Here is an 18,830-nt window from a genome sequence, read left to right as displayed (position 1 = left end):
GATTTTATTTACGTCTGCATTTTATTTTAACGTTATTCAAATGTATTATTAATTAAATATCGGAACTGAAAATAATATTCTCCTGCCGATTGGTCGATGAAGGATTTACGACTGATTCTAACGGACACTTTATTCTGCAGGCCTCAGTCAGTGAAAGATCACAAAGAAAAAAGTTGTAATTACTGAATTTAAATCATAATATTTTGCATGAATAAAGTTTTGATTTAACGAGGAAAAAGTCACAATATCACAAAGATTAAGATTAAATGAAAAACAAAACAAATTACGACTTTATTCTTTAATATTACGACTTTATTCTTGAAGTCTCCTGTAGGTGGCCCCGATACTCAGTCGCACTTAGTGCAGTGAAAATCAGTCGGAAGGTCAGAGGTCACGCTCAGAGTGTTGGACATCACAGATTCTGCAGAGCGACTCAACCAAGGTCACGAGGTCACGGAGACAGTGTGTTTTAGACGAGCCTGCACTCCGCTCCGCCCTTGAACGTCCCGTCAGGCTTCATTTCAGCCGAGCGAGCGTTTCGGTGTGTGGGGGGGGGGGGGGTAGATGGCTGCCTGCGCTCAGGGTGACAGTGATCGGCCTCATTAGAAACAGCTGAGCTGCAGGGACGAGGCTTTTTTAACGAGGCTCTGACAGTAACGAGCAGTTCACGGCCTGGAGACTCCTCCTGAGGTGACTTATGATCCGTCACTCAGAGACTGAAACCAGATTAAACACAGAGAGAGGCTTAAGTACAAATAATGATTATTATATTATTTAGAAAACACTGCACACACTGAGATATTTAATATATATAATATATAAAACTAGACTTAAAAACAGAGTTATTTTGAATGTAAGAAGTAATGTTGTGTTTCAATATCATTCAATATCTTGTTTATTATAAAGTTCATTTTGTTTTTTCTCCTGTTATTGTTGCTGTTCTTATACAACGAGTGTTTCCCAGAATCCTCCTGTGTTACGCTCTCAATGTCGTGCCATGAGTTGATTGCCTCCTTGTTATGTTTGTATGTTAGTCGTGTAGAGCTCATACATGCCATGTACACGCCAAGTTAACATGTAAACAAACAGCCTCAGGCCGTGTGCTGACGGTCACAGTGTGTTGAGCTTCAACTCTCTCACATCTAACATGAGAAACATTATTCAGCCACTTAATGTAGAGCCACAGAAGATTTCAAGTTCAGAACCACAAACCAGCAGCAGGTCAACATGTATAACAACTGTGATATTTAATAATATATAATGATATATAATAATATATAATAATATATAAAACTATGTTATGATATATATAAGTATTCAGATTCTTTACTTACACAAAAATACTAAGTAAGTATTTTTCTCAATTATTGTTTTGGTTTTGTTCTCATGAATAACTCAGAGGAATCTGAAATGTAAAGTTCTGTTGTTGGTGATACAGAGTAAAATGAGATAGTGAAATTAGAAACGTAGACGTTGCAGTGATACGAAATAGTATAGAATTTATGTACACGCATATTTCAGTATGTGTGTAATTGTACTCTCCACCTCTGCATATCTACATCTTTATCTTAAAGGGATAAAACACAGGACACATTACGTCACTTTTCCTGCAGAGCTGAATCCGTTCCAGAGAGCGAGGTGCAGATTGCATTTGTGCCCCTGGTCGCACGCCCCGCTGAGCACACGGGACAATAAGAGCTGGTCGTCATGTGAGAGGAGTCGAGCTGCTGCGTTCACCATGAAAAATGCATCGGCTTCATCCCCGAGCACATTTACATCTCGGAGCTTCATCTCACCTGGCAGCTGCTGCTTTGTGTTTGAATGTGGACTGTGAGTGTAACTGCAGATGAACTGAGCTCTTCCATTAAGAGACATTAATTAAAGAGATGCACGTTCATATGTGATCAAACACGTCAAAGCTGCTTTTGATATCACCTTTATAAAGAAATCCACATTCGACACAGTTTCCTCAACGTGACAGTTAAAGAAAAATAAAAGCAAATATAAAAAAATCAAATCCTATACGACACAAAACTAAGACCATGAAGGTGCTGTGACTCTAACTCTATGGACTGTGTGTATAAGTTCACATGAACTCATAAAGTGCAAATACGTATTTATGCAAAAGTTAAAATGGGCGGAGACGTCATGATTGACAGCTGAGAGGTGGAGCTGGTGTGTGGGCGGGACCTCCACTTCTCCACAGACTCTGAATCCAAATGACGCCAAAAGCACAAGAGTTCGTATCCGAGATATTTTATCTCGATCTTTGTTCAACGGGAGGAATCATCTATTGACATCACGTCCCTGAACGTCAGCGAACCTGTTGTCGGTGGCGTTAAACGCAGGTCGTCTGTCGACCGGAGGCCACGACACAGAAAGATCTACGTTTTTAAAACATGTCTTGAATCTGCTCAGACTTTACTCTCAGTGTTTGTGAATCTTCTCCTCTGCCGCCACCTTCTTCCCATCGGGCCGAGCTGCGGCCTCCGTGACCCGTCCACGTCGTGAACGTAATGAATCCTGACCCGCTGTCCCCCCCGGGCCCGAGCTGCCCACTCTCTCTCCACCTCTGATTCATCTGTTCCCCGCACAATGATGCTGCTGTCAGCGCCTAGATGCTAATATCCTGAACAATATGCTAATACCCGCCGCTGAATATTCATCAGCTGATTGGACGACATGCAGGACGACAGCTGGGAGCAGAGACTCGATGTCATTGGAGGAGAAGTGCAACTTAACTTTGTGACTGTTCTGTCCAAACTTCCTGACGGGGTGAGTCAGCGGGTGACCTGAGGTCGCTGGTTTGATTCCCAGACTCACACGGAGCAGGTGAGTTTGCAGAAATAAATGTTTGATTTTTGACTCTTTAAAAAAAAAAACACCGTGATGTTTATTAAATGTGCACTTTTAAATCAAATGTGTTTTATTTCTCTTGTTCTACGCTGAACTGATCGAACCACATCAGATTATCTGAGAGTTTCTCCATCAGCGTGTGTTTCCTGCTTTTACAGATTTGGTTTCAAGTTAAAATCATCTGTCGCCGAACATTTCAACATTGTTCTCTACGTTTGATAGAGAAGAGATTAGATCTACGTTTTTAAAGAGGTCGTTTTTAACACAGGTTTAAATCTGTATGTGAATCATTGAGCAGCTGAAGAAGCTCAGAAAGTGGAGGTCACGTCTTTAACCTTCACTTTTATGCAGAATTAGTTAAAGTGATCTCCTGCTTTATTTTATTTTCCACCTGCACCTCATCATTACGCATAAATTAACATGAACATTAATATTCTGACCTCGGCTCTGAAAACAGTTTTGACCTTCGTCTATTCGCAGAAGTTTCTCTTCACCGACGTCAGGATAAAGAAAAGGGAAAAACCAAACGTCTGCTCACGTCAATCATCTCGTTCAACACAAACACTCACCTGTTCAGGGACCAGGTGAGGACGTTCACGTCAACATGCAGAACGTAGAAACAGAGAGAATCACATTTATGGATAAACTTAGAAATTATTGGAAAAACATTAAATGACAAAGACACAAGTTGATTATCACAATAAATAGGAAATGATGTCATCATGTGTTTAAGCGTGAAATATTAAAACATTTATGAGATTTTCTTTAGTTCCGATCTTCTAAACTTATTTGTATTATTATCTGTTGATTGTCTGGAACTTGTTGTAGCTGTCGGGGTCATTTTCTATGTTTGGCTCCTGAATAAATATTTTATAAACCTTTAAGTAAAAAATGTCCGAATGTTTGGAGACGGAGAATCGACGCTGAATCTCTCAAAGAAACAAAACTTTTTCATTAACGACAGATCAGCAGGAAACTCTGAAGACACTGTGGATTGGACCTGTCTCCTCTCCTGTCTCCTCTCCTGTCTCCTCTCCTGTCTCCTCACCTGTCTCCTCTCCTGTCTCCTCACCTGTCTCCTCACCTGTCTCCTCTCCTGTCTCCTCACCTGTCTCCTCTCCTGTCTCCTCTCCTGTCTCCTCACCTGTCTCCTCTCCTGTCTCCTCACCTGCCTCCTCACCTGTCTCCTCACCTGTCTCCTCTCCTGTCTCCTCACCTGTCTCCTCTCCTGTCTCCTCACCTGTCTCCTCTCCTGTCTCCTCACCTGTCTCCTCTCCTGTCTCCTCTCCTGTCTCCTCTCCTGTCTCCTCACCTGTCTCCTCTCCTGTCTCCTCACCTGTCTCCTCTCCTGTCTCCTCACCTGTCTCCTCACCTGTCTCCTCTCCTGTCTCCTCACCTGTCTCCTCTCCTGTCTCCTCACCTGCAGGTCTGTAGACTCTGTATATCCCACCTGAAGCTTCATTCTGGAAACCTGATGAGATCAGTGTCAAACAAATTCTCCTTGTTTTCATCTCACTTATTCACAAAGACAAATTCCTCTAAAGTCCCGTGTTGACTGAGGAGACGGAGTTTGAGTCCTCCTCACTCTGACATGTGTGAATGTTCGGAGCGCCTCCCGCTGTGTTAGTGGGACAGAAAATGGCTGAGATGGCGGTCAGGTGCTCTCAGGCTCCATATCCAATAAAAGCCTCGTCAAACGGAGATGCTCTCCACACGCTCCAGTGGAGACGATTCCTTGAAAAAGCCTTTTTCTTCTAAAAGTGGGGTCAGTGCGTCACAGAGAGGAGCGAACCATCAAATAGAAACCTTTGTGTTTCATTATTAATAAAACTGTTGGTTCTTTTCTGTGAGCTGCAGGCGGGGGGGAAGGGCAACAAGCTGCGACATGTCGTTCTGACGGAGAAACTCCGAAAACTGCTTCAACGATACCATCGATCAATCTGACTGATTCCTCTCCAGATAATCTGGTTCATCAGAACACAAACCCAAAGAAAGTCTGGATTCCAAAATATAACATGTCGTCATTGTTTCAAATCAAATATCTGATTCTCACATGAGACTTAAAGGAGTCACAGTTTCAGACTGCAAAGAAAGATGGACGACATTTCTCCCACTGTTCGTGAATGAAGCAAAACCAGTTTGCGTGTTTGTGCTTTTGAGGAGAAAATGACGGAGAGTCAGCGTCTCCGAGAGACTGAGACTTCACAGATGCCACAGAAGAGAGAATCTGCAGTTACAGAAACAGTCTGCGGAGCTCGTGTGTTAAAAATGAGAAACAAGACAAACAAAGAAGGAAGAGAAGCCGGAAACAGGTTCTTTCCTCTGTTCTGTCTGAAGGTGAGAGCCTGTTTGTTCACGACCAGAGTGTTTGAACGAGATGACGCAGGGAGAGGGCGGCGAGCGGCGGCCTGACATCACAGACCGTAACATGACCAGAGTGTTCGAACGAGATGACGCAGGGAGAGGGCGGCGAGCGGCGGCCTGACATCACAGACCGTAACATGAGGACAACTCTATGTATTTTATAAACTCTGAGGTTCGGGGGGGGAAAGCCGGGGAGGGCTGATGTAGCGGATCAGGCTAACATCACATTTCCTTCAGCAGCTAACGACACTGAGAGCCTTCACACCTGAGAGAGGAGCCGTCCAGGAGTCGCGCTGATGAAACCATAACAGACCCTGAAAACCCTTCGACTAAATAATCGAGGGAACAGGAGACACCTGTTAGCTGACGGCTCGGATCAGGAAGTCTGGAGGAGACACAAACACGAACACGTCGAACAGAAACACATCCAGAGCTGCTGCTCGACTCGAGAGAGCCTGAAGCAGTCGGCTCGCTGAGCTCAGCACGCACACACACACACACACACACACACACACACACACACACACACAGTGGAAACACAACTACTCCGGCTGCCTCACAAACCAGAAGGTGAACAAACCAACATGAAACGTGGGAAATTAATGAAAATGTCACAGAGAGGAATGAGCTAAAAGAGGTCCTGGTTTTCCCCCCCGATCCAGATCTGGACCAAAATTGAAGGAGTACTCCCCCGACCCGCTCCACATTCTTCCACCATGTGTCGTGGAAATCCGTCCAGTAGTTCCTCAGGGTTTTGTGCTCGGCCTCATGATATACGGATGATACCCAGTTATAAGTTTGTGTAGCAGGTTTTATTTGAAGGTATAAGAACAACGTAGCGTTGCTTTAAAGTGTCGCGGGTGATTTTCGGGGACAGCAGCGTCTCTGACAGTCTCATACCTGCAGGCTGGTTTGTCAGACGTGACCTCACTGAGAGTCTCGGCTGTTAAAAACAGCTTTAATGAGGGTGTGTCAGGATGGATGAACTTTGGTTCACTGCACAGACGAGACGCAGCAGCTCCATGTATGTTTCCTCTGATTCAGTTCTGTTTGTTGTTGTTTCTGCACAAAGACTCTGGTCGTCTACATATGAAACAATTGTTTAAAAGTATAAATGAATGAAACACACAGACTGTGAGCTCAGATTCTGAGGCCTGGCAGCGTCTGGATCGATGGTGGCAGCTCATCTTTATGGTTCCCCAGAGTCCAGGACCTGAACAAGTCAGTGTCCAGCTGGAGAAAAGCTGCAACACCAAATAAACAGCCGCTTACAAACAAGGTTCAGAACAGAGTAGTATCAGTAGTATCTGACTAGTAGTAATATAAATGTGGCTGAGTACTTTATATGTCATGTCCACCGTGAAGCTGCGGTGATGATCGGAACTACAAAAGCAAACAAGCCGACAGACGTCCGCTCTTACGATCCAAACAAATAAAGAAAACCAGCCCAAAGATCTGAAGATGAAAATCTTCACATCAGGATCCAAACAATGTTTCCTGAGAAAGTGGAGAATTCTCATCTTAAATAAATAATAATAATAATAAGTAAATAATTAAGTAAATCAGTAATTCAAATCTGTTAGAAAAACTAACAGGAGAAAACTTATTGGACAAAATAAGACAAGTTAGACTTTATTAATCCCAGAGGAAATTCTTGTGCTGGCAGAGAACAAAGAATAAAACATCTTTACAAGTATTTAGCTTTAAGTCTAAAAAAATAAAAGAGCGTTTAAATTAAATATAAAGTGTATACGGAGTAAATGCAGAATGTATGTAATGGAACACTGAAGGTGTAATGTGAGAGACACTGTCCATAACACTGAGAAGCGTCACTAGCACAGGACATGAAGTTCTTCTTAGATATTCATGGTCCTCAGAGGATGAATTCTGGCCTCAGTGTCACTTCCTGTCACGTTGATTGTGAAGCTCCGTTCTCCTCGTTCTCTCTGGTTTGATGTTGTGAGACGAGGATCTGTGTCGCTCAGCGTTTGTTCCACTTCACTTCATGAGCAGCTACACAAACCTCAGAGCGACACAACGTCATGATACCCACCACATGTCAGTGTCCCCCTCTGTGTCTCTCACATCCCGACAAACCCCCCCCCCCCCGTCCGTCCCGTCTCACTGTCACTGATCTGAGATGTTGTTCTTTCGGTCACAACCTGCGGCTGACGGGATGGTTCCTCCTCCCTGCTGCTTCTCGCTGCAGCGTCTCTATGACGAGCTGGATCCAGACTGAAACACGTCTCCGACTGTCTCTCATCACAGAACAGTCGTCCTGTCAATACAGTTTTCACTGGTATTGGTGGATTGAAACAGGAAGTGACGCAGAAGACACTGATAGTTTCGGGTGAGTTGAGAGTCAGTCGCTCGTCAGCGTCAGAGCTCGACTGTGAAAGTATCGTCAGTATCAGACTCATCAGCGCTGACCTGTCCTCCGACCTTGTCCTCCGACCTTGTCCTCCGACCTTGTCCTCCGACCTTGTCCCCGTGACCAGAGCTCCTGCTGTAAACTGATCCATCGGACTTACACCGAGACCCTGTTGGTGTCATCGAGCCGTGTCATTGGACGGGCGGCGAGAGGAGGCGGGTGAAGACAAGAACAAGGTGTTGAGTGTGAACGTATCGACACCAGATCTGTTCATTCAGACGAGAGTCTGAGGAACCAGGTTGTTCTCTCACTCTCTCGTTCTGATGTTTCTGCTCATTAAACTTTTGATCATAAACTTCCACATCTCAGACTTTCTCCACTGATGCTTTAAATAAATCCGTGTTTGATGGCGTCTGAAGTTTTGTCGCTTGACTCCAGGTTGAACGTGCGTCTCTTCGGAGCTGCGGTTTCCTCCGGGAGCCGCTGGATGTTGACGTGTTGAAACACAGCAGTGGCAGAAAGAGGACTTATAACCTCTAATGTCTTCGCTCATTAATACTGTATCACGGGCTCTTGTCTGTGGAATCTCATCCTGCTTTAACCTCTAAATAATTCACACAATAAAATCTTTTCTTTCTCTGCCGTCCTCTCACTCGTCTTTTCTTGGCGCTGCCTTAAGTGGAGCGATGGAGGAGAGAGAGAGGAGATGGAGAGAAGTTGAACGGAGAGAAAACAGCAGTAAGCTAATACTCATTTTACTGACCACATTTCTAACCAACCAACATTTCCTTCTTTTTAAAGTCCAGCATGCATCATGTTGACCTGACACCAACGAGCTGAACATGAAGGTCATTGTGTCGTTGCTCTTGTGCGTTAATGACACGAGTTTAAATACGTGTTTGATAAAGTACAGTCAAGCATCGAGCTGCAGCTGCTGCTTCTGTAGAGAACTTTAGAGTCCGGTGAGGTTTATATACCCGCCGCTGCTGATTGGACGACACCTCAGACACGCCCACCAGACGAGACAAAAATGAAGCTCGAAGCCTTTTTGAGCAAACGCGTCGTTCAACCTGGAAAATAAAGCGAAACCTCGAGAGATTGAACGCGTCGTGTTTGATGAGACGCGTCAGCGGTGAACCTTCGTCGTTTCGATCTCTGTGCGGACGGACGAATAAAACGTTTGCTTCCTGCAGTGAGGAAATTGTGAGGTTCAGCTGAGGTTCGGTGACCTTTGGCCCCCGACGTTTGCTTTCATTCGCACACGTGTGACCCGAGCGAACACCAGCGGCACGGATCAGATAAAGGAACAGGTAATAGATTGGCTGCATGTTTTCTTTGGTCGCGCTCTGGGAGGCTCCTGATGTTGATATCACACTGAAGCAGGATGTCGTGCATATGATGGGACTGGGTTAAGAGAACCACACTGACACTGGATCAGCTTGATCTCCAGGTCGGTGCAGGACACAGTGGGTTGTGTGTGATCAGCCTCTGACGAATGAAACCGATCAACAGGATGAAGTTAATTAACAGCTCAGGTCCCTGATCACGCGACTCGAGCCTGTGGTTCAGCAAAAGGTCAAATCAATAAACACAAATCTCTGGCTCGTGATTGGAGGATCGACACGGATCCTGCAGGTACGTGCTTTTTTTTTTTTTTTTTTTTTTTTTTTTGCAGTGCGCGCTGCTGTGACGCGCGCTCACATCGGGACTGAGCGCGCTGCTGGAGCGCGCACGGGAGGAGAGCGGCCGCGGCGCGCAGAGGAGAAACATCCACAATTAATTATAAAGCGGAGCCGAGCTTCGCTCCTGCGGGAGTCACCGTGCGTGAGGATCCGCTCCCCGCGCTCTCAAGGTTTCGTTGAGGAGAAAAAGTGAAGAGACCTGGAGCTCAGAGAGGAAATATCTTTAAGAAGAGCAGGAGTGGATTTCTTCTCCACTGTTCCCTGGGAAACAGAAGCTCCGCTCGGTGAGTGGAAAGTTGACTTGGAGAACCTGAGAAGTTCCAGAGAAGCTGTGCTCAGTGTGAGCAGCTCAGATGTGTGTGGATGGAAGACGCTCCACGCCTGGTTCCTCCTCTCTCAGCTGAAACTCGACCCGCCGCTGCTCACCTCACCTCGGCCCGCACACCGAGGGGGGGAGGGGGGGGCGCCCCGAGCTGCAGAGGAGCCGCGGGAGACGCCATGGGACGATCCACATACTGATGTGATGGGTGAGACGACGAGGGCTCCTTCTCACCCTGAGGGTGAACTCGGGTTCTAATGTTTGTGCCATGCTGGGAAACTGAATGAATCTGGTTATCGTGAGAAACAACCGATTTCATTAATTAGTTGTTAATTGAATGATTTGAAAGTTGATTCTCATGTTGTCACTTTTACGCACGAAAATCTCAAAGTTGAAAGTTTAAACATTTCTCTGAGGATTAACACGTAATGCAGCTTTAATGTGAGTGAAGGTTTGAATGGACAGAGTGAAGGAGAGAATACACTGTACACAGTAAATACGCAGTTCTTTACATCCACTTCTATTCTCTTAAAATCCTTTAAAATGATAATATCACTTATATAATCCTGCTCAAATGCTTCATACTTTGTGTTTGCATGTTCCAGTGTCAGGTGACTGTTCTCTCAGTATGAATCTCATCCCTGTAGGAAATAATTATTCGTCTAATATTTCAATACATTTATTTTATAAGTCATGAGTCCACAAGTTCTTCAAACTGTCACCGTCACACTCAGGGAATCTTTCTTACTGTGAAGAGAAACTGAGTCATTTCAATTATTTATTGTCCAAAAAGAAGTTTAATTTAAATATGAGTCTAAAAATATTCACATATACTTTAAAAATATCCAACATGAGTGTTTTGCTAATCCAGCCGAGACCCACGCTCACATTCTACACACAATATTTGTATTGTGTATTACTCAGTATTGAAAATCATATTTAATTAAAAAAGTTTTAAAAATAAAAGCTGCCAGTTTGATAAATGAAATTAACTAAATATTTTCTGTTATAAATCAATGTTGAAAGAATTTTCTAGAATCACATATTTGTCTTGAATCTTTATTAATTAATAACACGTTTTGGAAACAAGTTCAAATGATGCCGATTTATTTGTGTATTATTTTACTCTAACAGATAAAATGTCAATTTAATTGATATTTATTTCTGTCTAAATGAAAGACAAAGATTCAACGTGTGTTATTTGCACTGAAGCAGGAAGGCTGGATGTTGACCTTTAAATGTGTGTGTGTGTGTGTGTGTGTGTGTGTGATGCTTGAGTGGTTGTGTGTGTGTGTGTGTGTGTGTGTGGTTGTGTGTGTGTGTGTGTGTGTGTGTGTGTGTGTGTGTGTGTGTGTGTGTGTGTGTGTGTGATGCTTGAGTGGTTGTGTGGGTGTAAGCGACTGACCGTGCTGGTGTCATCGCTATGGAAACCCAGTGCATTAGCGGGTGATGAGCTGATCCTCAGGGTTCTGGCGAGACGAGAGGTTCAAGAGGTGAAACCGACCAACTGAACATGAACAGTCACGTTCCGTTCCACCTGCAGCAGCTTCAACACGTAACTCACGTGTTCACATGTGGTCCTGCATGCAGTCGAACACGGAGCATGAATCGTTTGTTGTGTTCCTTCCTTCACACTGAACAGTTTTCTGCTTGGTGTCGGAAACTCGCCGCATTTACGACCTTCATGCATTTTGTTGTGGACTGGAGTTTGAGGAAGCTACTAGCTAACTGTAGGCTAACGTCATGTACTGCCATGTGGAGAGTGAGTTGTTTCTGGAGTAAAGTGTTGTGTTAACTCGAAGTTCAAGATCAGGGCCACACCTCTAAAAGACCCTATACCCTCATTCCTACCTACAACTCTTCATCCTCATCTCCCTCATCCCTACCTGTCACTCTTCATCCTCATCTACCTCATCCCTACCTGTGACTCTTCATCCTCATCTACCTCATCCGTATGATTCTTCATCCTCATCTCCCTCATTCCTACCTACAACTCTTCATCCTCATCTCCCTCATCCCTACCTGTGACTCTTCATCCTCATCTACCTCATCCGTATGATTCTTCATCCTCATCTCCCTCATTCCTACCTACAACTCTTCATCCTCATCTCCCTCATCCCTACCTGTGACTCTTCATCCTCCTCTCCCTCATCCCTACCTGTGACCCTTCATCCTCATCTCCCTCATCCCTACCTACGACTCTTCATCCTCATTTCCCTCATCCCTACCTGTGACCCTTCATCCTCATCTCCCTCATCCCTACCTGTGACCCTTCATCCTCATCTCCCTCATCCCTACCTACGACTCTTCATCCTCATGTCCCTCATCCCTACCCTCACCCCTTCATCCTCATCTCCCTCATCCCTACCCTCACCCCTTCATCCTCATCTCCCTCATCCCTACCTACGGCTCTTCATCCTCATCTCCCTCATCCCTACCTACGGCTCTTCATCCTCATCTCCCTCATCCCTCCCTGTGACCCTTCTCCCTCTCATCTCTCTACGTTGCGTCCTGTAATGAGTCTTCAGGTGATAACTCGTCAGCAGAGACTCAGTCTGTAGCTGAAGGTGAAGCACAGATCTTCTTACAGTCGTCTGCTGTTTGAAGGATGTTTGACGATATCTTGGTCGGAGCGAGCGTCCAATGACACAACACCCTCCTGCTGACCCTCGTCACACCTACACAGGAAGCAGAGCGGATGAGATGATGGCTCCTCTGACTCTGTTCATTAAACTCTTTGCTTTTCTTTTTGTTTTCTTGTATAAATCATGAGCAGTAGTTGAATATTAGCAGCTCAGATTAAAATCTAAGATCAGGGATGAGTGAGTTTATGTGACTGTTGAGCACAAAGTGCCGAGACCTTCAGGGAAACGTGTTAAATTTCCATCTGTCGTCGCATTAAAGCTTGAAGAGTATTTCCTCGTGTCCCTTCAGTGTTTTTCTGACTAATGCACAATTAATTCTGATCCGGGGCCAGATTTGCTGCATTAAAGATGAAGCTAAAGTTATTAATAATAAAACACATAATGTCTCAGTCTGATGTAATTTGAAGGAGATTACAAACAGACTTCTTGACTGGACAAGAAAAAGAAAGAAGAACCTCGCGTCACCTTTCCGCGCTCTCATCTTTATCTCGTCTGTTTCCTTCTCCTCCTCACAAGCCTTCCAGGGACTGATGAATATTACAGCATGTATATTGTTTTTAATGCGGGAGGCTTTTCCCCTCAGGCCGTCTCTCTGTGACAGCTCTCACAAAGTTTCCAGCAGATTTTCTAAAAACTCACGGTTCACGTCCCTTTTTTACCCGAGATGCTTTCTCAGCGGTGAAACAACAGAATGAAGCTTTTAACCACGAGACAGTTGCTTTTCTTCTTTTTAAATGTGCAGGAGAATAAAACTTGGTGAACAGACCCGGGGGGTGCAGCTGCAGGTCGGAGAGTGGTTTGGTGTCGGAGGTTTGCGCTCTGTTGGCTGCCTCATTGTTTAATTGTCAGGTTGCTGTGGGAGCACTCAGTCGAACGCCTTCGACTAAAAAATGCAAAGTTTTTAATGGGATCCAGTTAGCCGGTGAAATGCTAACTTCATTTCAAACAATGTCCGTGAGGCTCAGGGTCTGTCTGAAGTTTCTCTCTCTCCTTTTCTCTCCTAAGTTTTGAGGCTGATTTTTCACACATGATTTCAGACATGAGCTTGAGTCTGGATATTCTCCTCACATGTTCCGCAGGTTCTGTCTGTGAGAACAAACGTCTGAGTCACAGTCTCTGGACATTTTCTGGAACTTTTCCTGCAGCCTCCTAGAAAAACACCTGTAAAATGTCAGAGTGAGAAAACAGCAGGAAAACGTCTGGAAGCTTCTGAAACTCGATGATAACTTTGGTTTTAATTAGTGATTTGATTATAATTCCATTACAGGGATATGTTGGCTTCATTTTTTCTATCTGTTTCTTCCCTCCTCCCTTCTCCCTGACCTTCCTCCATCTTTACTTTCTCCTTGACCCCCCCCCCCCCTTCATTATCATCCTTTCCATCTGTTCGCATTTCCTCCGTTTCTCTCTTTCCTCTTTATCTCTTTTTCCCTCTCTCACACCTCCTTACTTGTTCTCATATGTCTTTTTGGTCCATTTCCACTTTCATCTCCTCTCCTGCACCCTCCTTCTCTTCCTCCTCCTCTTCCTCCTCCTCCTCCTCCTGCAGGCTGTTGATGGAGAGGATTTCGAATGTCAGCCGGGACAGTGGTCATCGCAGGAGGAATTCTGGCTACAGTCATCTTACTGACCATCGTCGCTGTACTGTGTTTATGTAGGTTGCAGGTACGACTGTTTAACTATTCAGTGCACGTTCCACAGATTTTCATCCGTGAGATGAAAGTTGGTGTCACTCACTTCTCCATCTGCATGACTCACAACTTTTCCCATGATGCCGGTTGTGTGACAATACAGGCTCATTTATTCTGCATTTAGAAGATGTGACCGCCCGCGGTTGTTAAGGAACACGTCTGCTTGATGTGCACTACGTTTCTGACGTTGTCTTCCTCGTGTCACATGATCGTCTCGCTTGGATTAGTGGTGACACCATCAGATGGTGTGGAGGGGATTTTCTATAGTGTTGGACAGGAACGTCAAGACTGCGTCAGAGACACCAGTGTTTTCTTGGTGTGTCGTGTCAGATCGAACTCCACGAGTTGACGAGGCTAATCGGAGCTTTGAGGAAACATCTAACGGGCTCTTAGTGTCAGAGCTGAACTCACATTGTGGATCTGAGAAGAACGATATGAACCTGATCTGATGTTAGAGGAGAATTCAGAGGAGGAATCTAAGCTCGTTAAAAAGATTTGTTTTCTGAATCGTCACTCACGAACGAGTGGCTTCTCTTTGAGAAACACGTTGAAACTGTTTATAGTTCCTGATATCGTGAAGTTTCCTCGCAGACTATTGGAGACGGTGGTTTATAACTGAGTCTTTTAACTTCCCCAGTTCTACGAATCATTATTACTCCTGAAGCTGACCTTTAAGTTGACAGTGACTCAGACCTGTATTTTTCTCTTCTTGTCTTTAACTGCACCAGTATTACTGCTGTAAGAGGGAGGAGTCTGAGAAGGGGGAAGAGGAGGAACCAGAGCTGTCCACCATGTCGCCGTCCCGCCCCCTGGCTCTGTCCGCTCCTCCCACACCTCCGACGCCGGAGCACTACAGCGACGAGGCCGAGACTTACCCCCCCACCTTCCTCACTGAGCCCAATGGGCCGGTCGGCTACTCCCCGACCCCTCCGCCTCGCAGGTGCCAGCGCTCGCATGCCTTCTGCCCGTCCTGCGCCCGCTGCTCACTGCCTTTCTACCTGCAGCACCCGGAGAGGCTGTGCAACGGCGGGCGCAGGGTCAGCTACAGGACTGTGCAGCAGCAGGACCTGGAACTGCCCATGGATCTGGCCAGTTTCTATCAGAAGCTCAACCTCATCCGCTCCGTCACCATGAGGGAGGTGGTCACCCACAGTGTCAGTACCGACGTGTAGAGCAGCGCCGCCCTGCTGGCCTGCAGACAAACGAACTTCATCAGTTATACAGTGCTGTGGCACTGACACTGACCTGAGGGCTTTTGCGTGGCAGCCATGTTGGAGGTCCGCACCTCGAGTATAAACCAGAACACAAAAATGTTTCTGACAAACTTGAATGAACTAATTTTTGTCAGTTGTGAGTTGTCGTGTTTCAGCTATAGTCAAGTAAATAACCAATATGTGTGTTTGTGAAAATATAAACCAGAAAATTAACAATTTGAGCTTTTGTCAGTGAAGTTAACACAGATTTTCTTTGTTTTGTTGTTTGAATTCATCACACGGGTAAAATCTATCCGGTGCAAACAGGTCATTCGTATATATAAGGCTTACGAGCTAGCTAGCTAGTGAAAGCGTGGTTTATACTTCTGTGTAGAATTGTTGAAGTGTTGTGTGTTTATACTTTAAACAAAATGACGACTGACGCTAATCGGAGCCAATAAATGTTGAACAGACCGATTTTACTGCTACAGAGAAAAGACAACACGTGGATTCAATGCAGAAGTATAAACTGAGTCTCTTTTAAAGGACAAATCTGGTCTTATTCTTTATGAATCCCATGAGTCCACCAAAACAGAAAGCATTGTTTGTGTATCTAAGGTCTGTCTGCAACGCGAGTGACGTGAAGATGCACTGACCCAAGCTAAGCTAGCGAAGTCATCAAACTGGCCTCTCAGCCTCAGGTAGAGCTTCCACAGACGTGTAGGTTCTATATTTTAACGTTTCTGCTCTTTAATTTCATTTGTTCAGCGGAGGAATATATTCGTGGGTTGTGTTTAACGCGTCGCGCCACGTGAAAATGTGCTTCACGTTTGATGTGAACACACCTGTAGGGAAGTCAGAAAACATTTTGGGGGTTTCATGGGATTTGTAAAAAAAAGTTTTGAATAACACCGAATTTATCCTTTAATCTTCAAAGAGATTTGGGGAAGAAGAAAAAAATCTAAATGAGCAGCTTCCATCTGGAGTTTTTTCTCGATAGTTTATTGTTTATATATCGTCCATCGTTGATCAGCTTTCACCAACAACAAGTTATTTCAGTTTTCCACTGTCCAGAAAATATTGTTTGTAAAAACGATCTAATTTCCAGTTCACATTACTGACACTGATTCTACAGTTTACGTTCTGTGTGTGGGTTCAGTTATTATACAACCTCACTGTGGTTGATCGGTAACGACACCAGACGTGTTCACATGGACACCAATATTCTGATTTACCAGGTTGAGACAATAGTCTGAATAAGAATAACCAGCATGAGCTGATCAACCGAACCTGAATAACTCAGATTAAACAATAATCTTAGGAAGAAATGTGGATCCTGATAATCTCATCATAACGTCCTGTTGGAGTTTTCGCCGGATTGTGCGACAACAACATTTACCAGCTGCTTGATGTCACATGACCTGGGTTGTAAACAACAAATAAGGACATTGTGCCAATCAAACTCTTCATCTGTTCCTCGTCACATGTAAACAGCTTGTCACGTCACTAATCGAGGTTTTAACAGATGTTTTCCAAAAACCATGGTTTCTGTGTGAACGTGTTATTGCACCACAGCGTTCGTCTCTGGTATGTGACGGGTCGGTGATGGAGACGTTATCGACACCGACCGTAGTTTGTAGTCGTCTTAGTGTTCTCGGAGATACTGTGTGAAACAAAGAGTAAAATATCTGTTTAAGAATAAATCTCTAGTCGTGTGGATGAGGCCGTAATCAGACTCTGTGTAAACAGGAAGTTCTGTGAGCAGCTCATGTGACGTCTCTTTCAGAATAAGGTCAAAGTCAGATTATTGGTGTCCATGTAAACGTAAAAGAAGTGATGTTGTTTGTGTAGCAGCGACTGTACAGTGTCTGTTAACGCTTACGTTTCACATTTACTTATTTCAGAAATTCACTCAACACAAGAGACAAATAATATTTTCTCTTTTTAAAATGATTTTATTGTGATTTTTCACGGTGCATATAATCTATGAAAAATAATTTCACAGGACTCACAGTGGATCTTCTGTAAAAAGTACTGAGCACACACGGAGAATAAATAGATTATAGATACAAAACATCAAAAAATACAATAAAACATACAAGATACACAAACCTAACTTGTCCAATAGAACAAAAGAATTGAAGAGTCCTGTTCCAAAGACAAAAGGATTTAATTCTTATGTTCGTTATCTGATTTATTTCTTCTGGAGCTTCAGAGTCTCAGTGAAGCTGCTCAGGTGTTTTCACTTGATCATCAGGATCGTGTGTGTGTGTGTGTGTGTGTGTGTGAACAGAGCGAGGACTCGTCCACACTGATACGAAACATTTACCTTGAAGTTTCAGTTTCTCGTCCACGTGAAAAAAACTTTCAGAGTCAGAATTTTTAGGAAAAAGGTTTGAAATGAAGAGTTAAGAATAAAATATCTGTGTCTGTGTGGACGAGACCTGAGCGAAGGTGAAATCAGCCGAATGAAAACAGCTGTGAAGGTGAAGGAGATAAAAACCTGTCGAAGCTTCTCACTCGTGTTTGCTTCAGATCATCAGTTCAGTTCCTGAGTCTTTAAGAATCTGTTAATGAGATCAGTAATCAGGACCTCAAGTTAATATTTTCTGGGTTTGAAGCCACAAAAGAAGCTGTTTGATGTTTTATTCTTTTTTGGCAAATGTTGAATTGATCTTCTTCTGAGTTTCAGGAGCCTTTCTGCTCCTTAGTTAAATTTAAAGTGACAAAATAAGGAGGATGAAATGAAGGAAGGTGATAAACTGGTGTGAAATCAAACCTGCTGATCAAAACACTGAGCTCATGTCAGAAACTTTGCTCTTTCAAAGAGTTTGAAGTTGTTTCCCTCTCACAAGAATTTCATTATTGATAAAGATCTGACATTAAAACGACAAATCATCTGAAAGTAAAAAGTAAAACATTAAATTAACTTTCTAGTGATGTTTTTAATAGAAGAAGCAACATGTGGAATAAAGTCTGGTTGGATAATGATGTTTGATTAACATCACCCTCACCCCCCCCCACACACACACACACACAGGTCCCCTGGTCGACCCACGTTTGTGTTCACTTGTGTAGATTTGTCTGATGGTGATTTGTGCGTTTTGAGTTTTCTGACTTGAGTGGGCGAAGCAGCTGAGCGTGGACGCCGTCAGGATGTGAGCGTGAGTTCAGGCTCGTCTGCAGAGCGACAGCAAACATTTCAAAGGGCTTTTGAAGCATTCGATGATCTAACGACTGTGATTCCTGAACCATGACGCTCCCGCTCCGTCTGCGTCAGAGGTCGTTGCTCCAAAGGGAGATCTCAAGCATTTAAGAAAAAACCTGACGTGCAAAATAACTTCTCATTCCTGAAACTGTGTTTTGGAATAAAACTTAAAATGACGCAGTAACTTCAACATTTCAGATCAAATAATTTGCTGCTATAAAACATGAGTTGTTTCTTCTGGTCGGCCATTTTGTTTCTGTCGTGATAGTTGTGATTTCTCCTTGTTTTTTGTATCAGAGCGTGTGAGGCGTCGTCGTGACGATCTAAAGGACGAACGAGCGCACAACACAATGATTGTGTCTCTTTCACTTTGTCATGTTTGTAAAATAGCGTCCGGACCCAGAGCTTGAGTCTGTTGCTGTGTCATGTGACTGCATCTCATTAACAGACAGAATAAAACCAATTCTGCATCCGTGTTCAACGCAGCGTCTTTTGTGAGTC

The 18,830-nt window shown here is 44.1% G+C and overlaps 1 protein-coding gene across 4 annotated transcripts; it reads left to right on the top strand.

Moving 5' to 3' along the window:
* The first annotated feature begins 8,642 nt into the window (after positions 1-8,642).
* Positions 8,643-18,810, top strand: LOC109640674 (protein FAM163B). 4 transcript variants are annotated; one of them, XM_069523214.1, is made up of 3 exons: positions 8,643-8,901; positions 13,787-13,902; positions 14,657-18,810. In XM_069523214.1, exons 2-3 carry the CDS (start codon positions 13,810-13,812, stop codon positions 15,098-15,100), a joined length of 537 nt encoding a protein of 178 aa, XP_069379315.1. In that variant the 5' UTR covers positions 8,643-8,901; positions 13,787-13,809; the 3' UTR covers positions 15,101-18,810. The 4 variants fall into 4 exon arrangements, with proteins under 4 accessions (XP_069379315.1, XP_019960360.1, XP_069379314.1 ...); XM_020104801.2 differs by lacking the exon at positions 8,643-8,901 and adding an exon at positions 9,271-9,557; XM_069523213.1 differs by lacking the exon at positions 8,643-8,901 and adding an exon at positions 9,271-9,833.
* Positions 18,811-18,830: the final 20 nt, after the last annotated feature.

Source organism: Paralichthys olivaceus, chromosome 4, assembly GCF_024713975.1.
Source record: "Paralichthys olivaceus isolate ysfri-2021 chromosome 4, ASM2471397v2, whole genome shotgun sequence".
Lineage (NCBI taxonomy): Eukaryota > Metazoa > Chordata > Actinopteri > Pleuronectiformes > Paralichthyidae > Paralichthys > Paralichthys olivaceus.
This window is presented reverse-complemented; position numbering and strand designations above follow the sequence as displayed.

Excerpts from the sequence above, each read along its gene's own strand:
- LOC109640674 (XM_069523214.1), top strand. The coding sequence starts at position 13,810 with ATGTCAGCCGGGACAGTGGTCATCGCAGGAGGAATTCTGGCTACAGTC. Across the intron at positions 13,903-14,656 it reads TGTGTTTATGTAGGTTGCAG|TATTACTGCTGTAAGAGGGA; the intron begins GTACGACTGTTT and ends TAACTGCACCAG.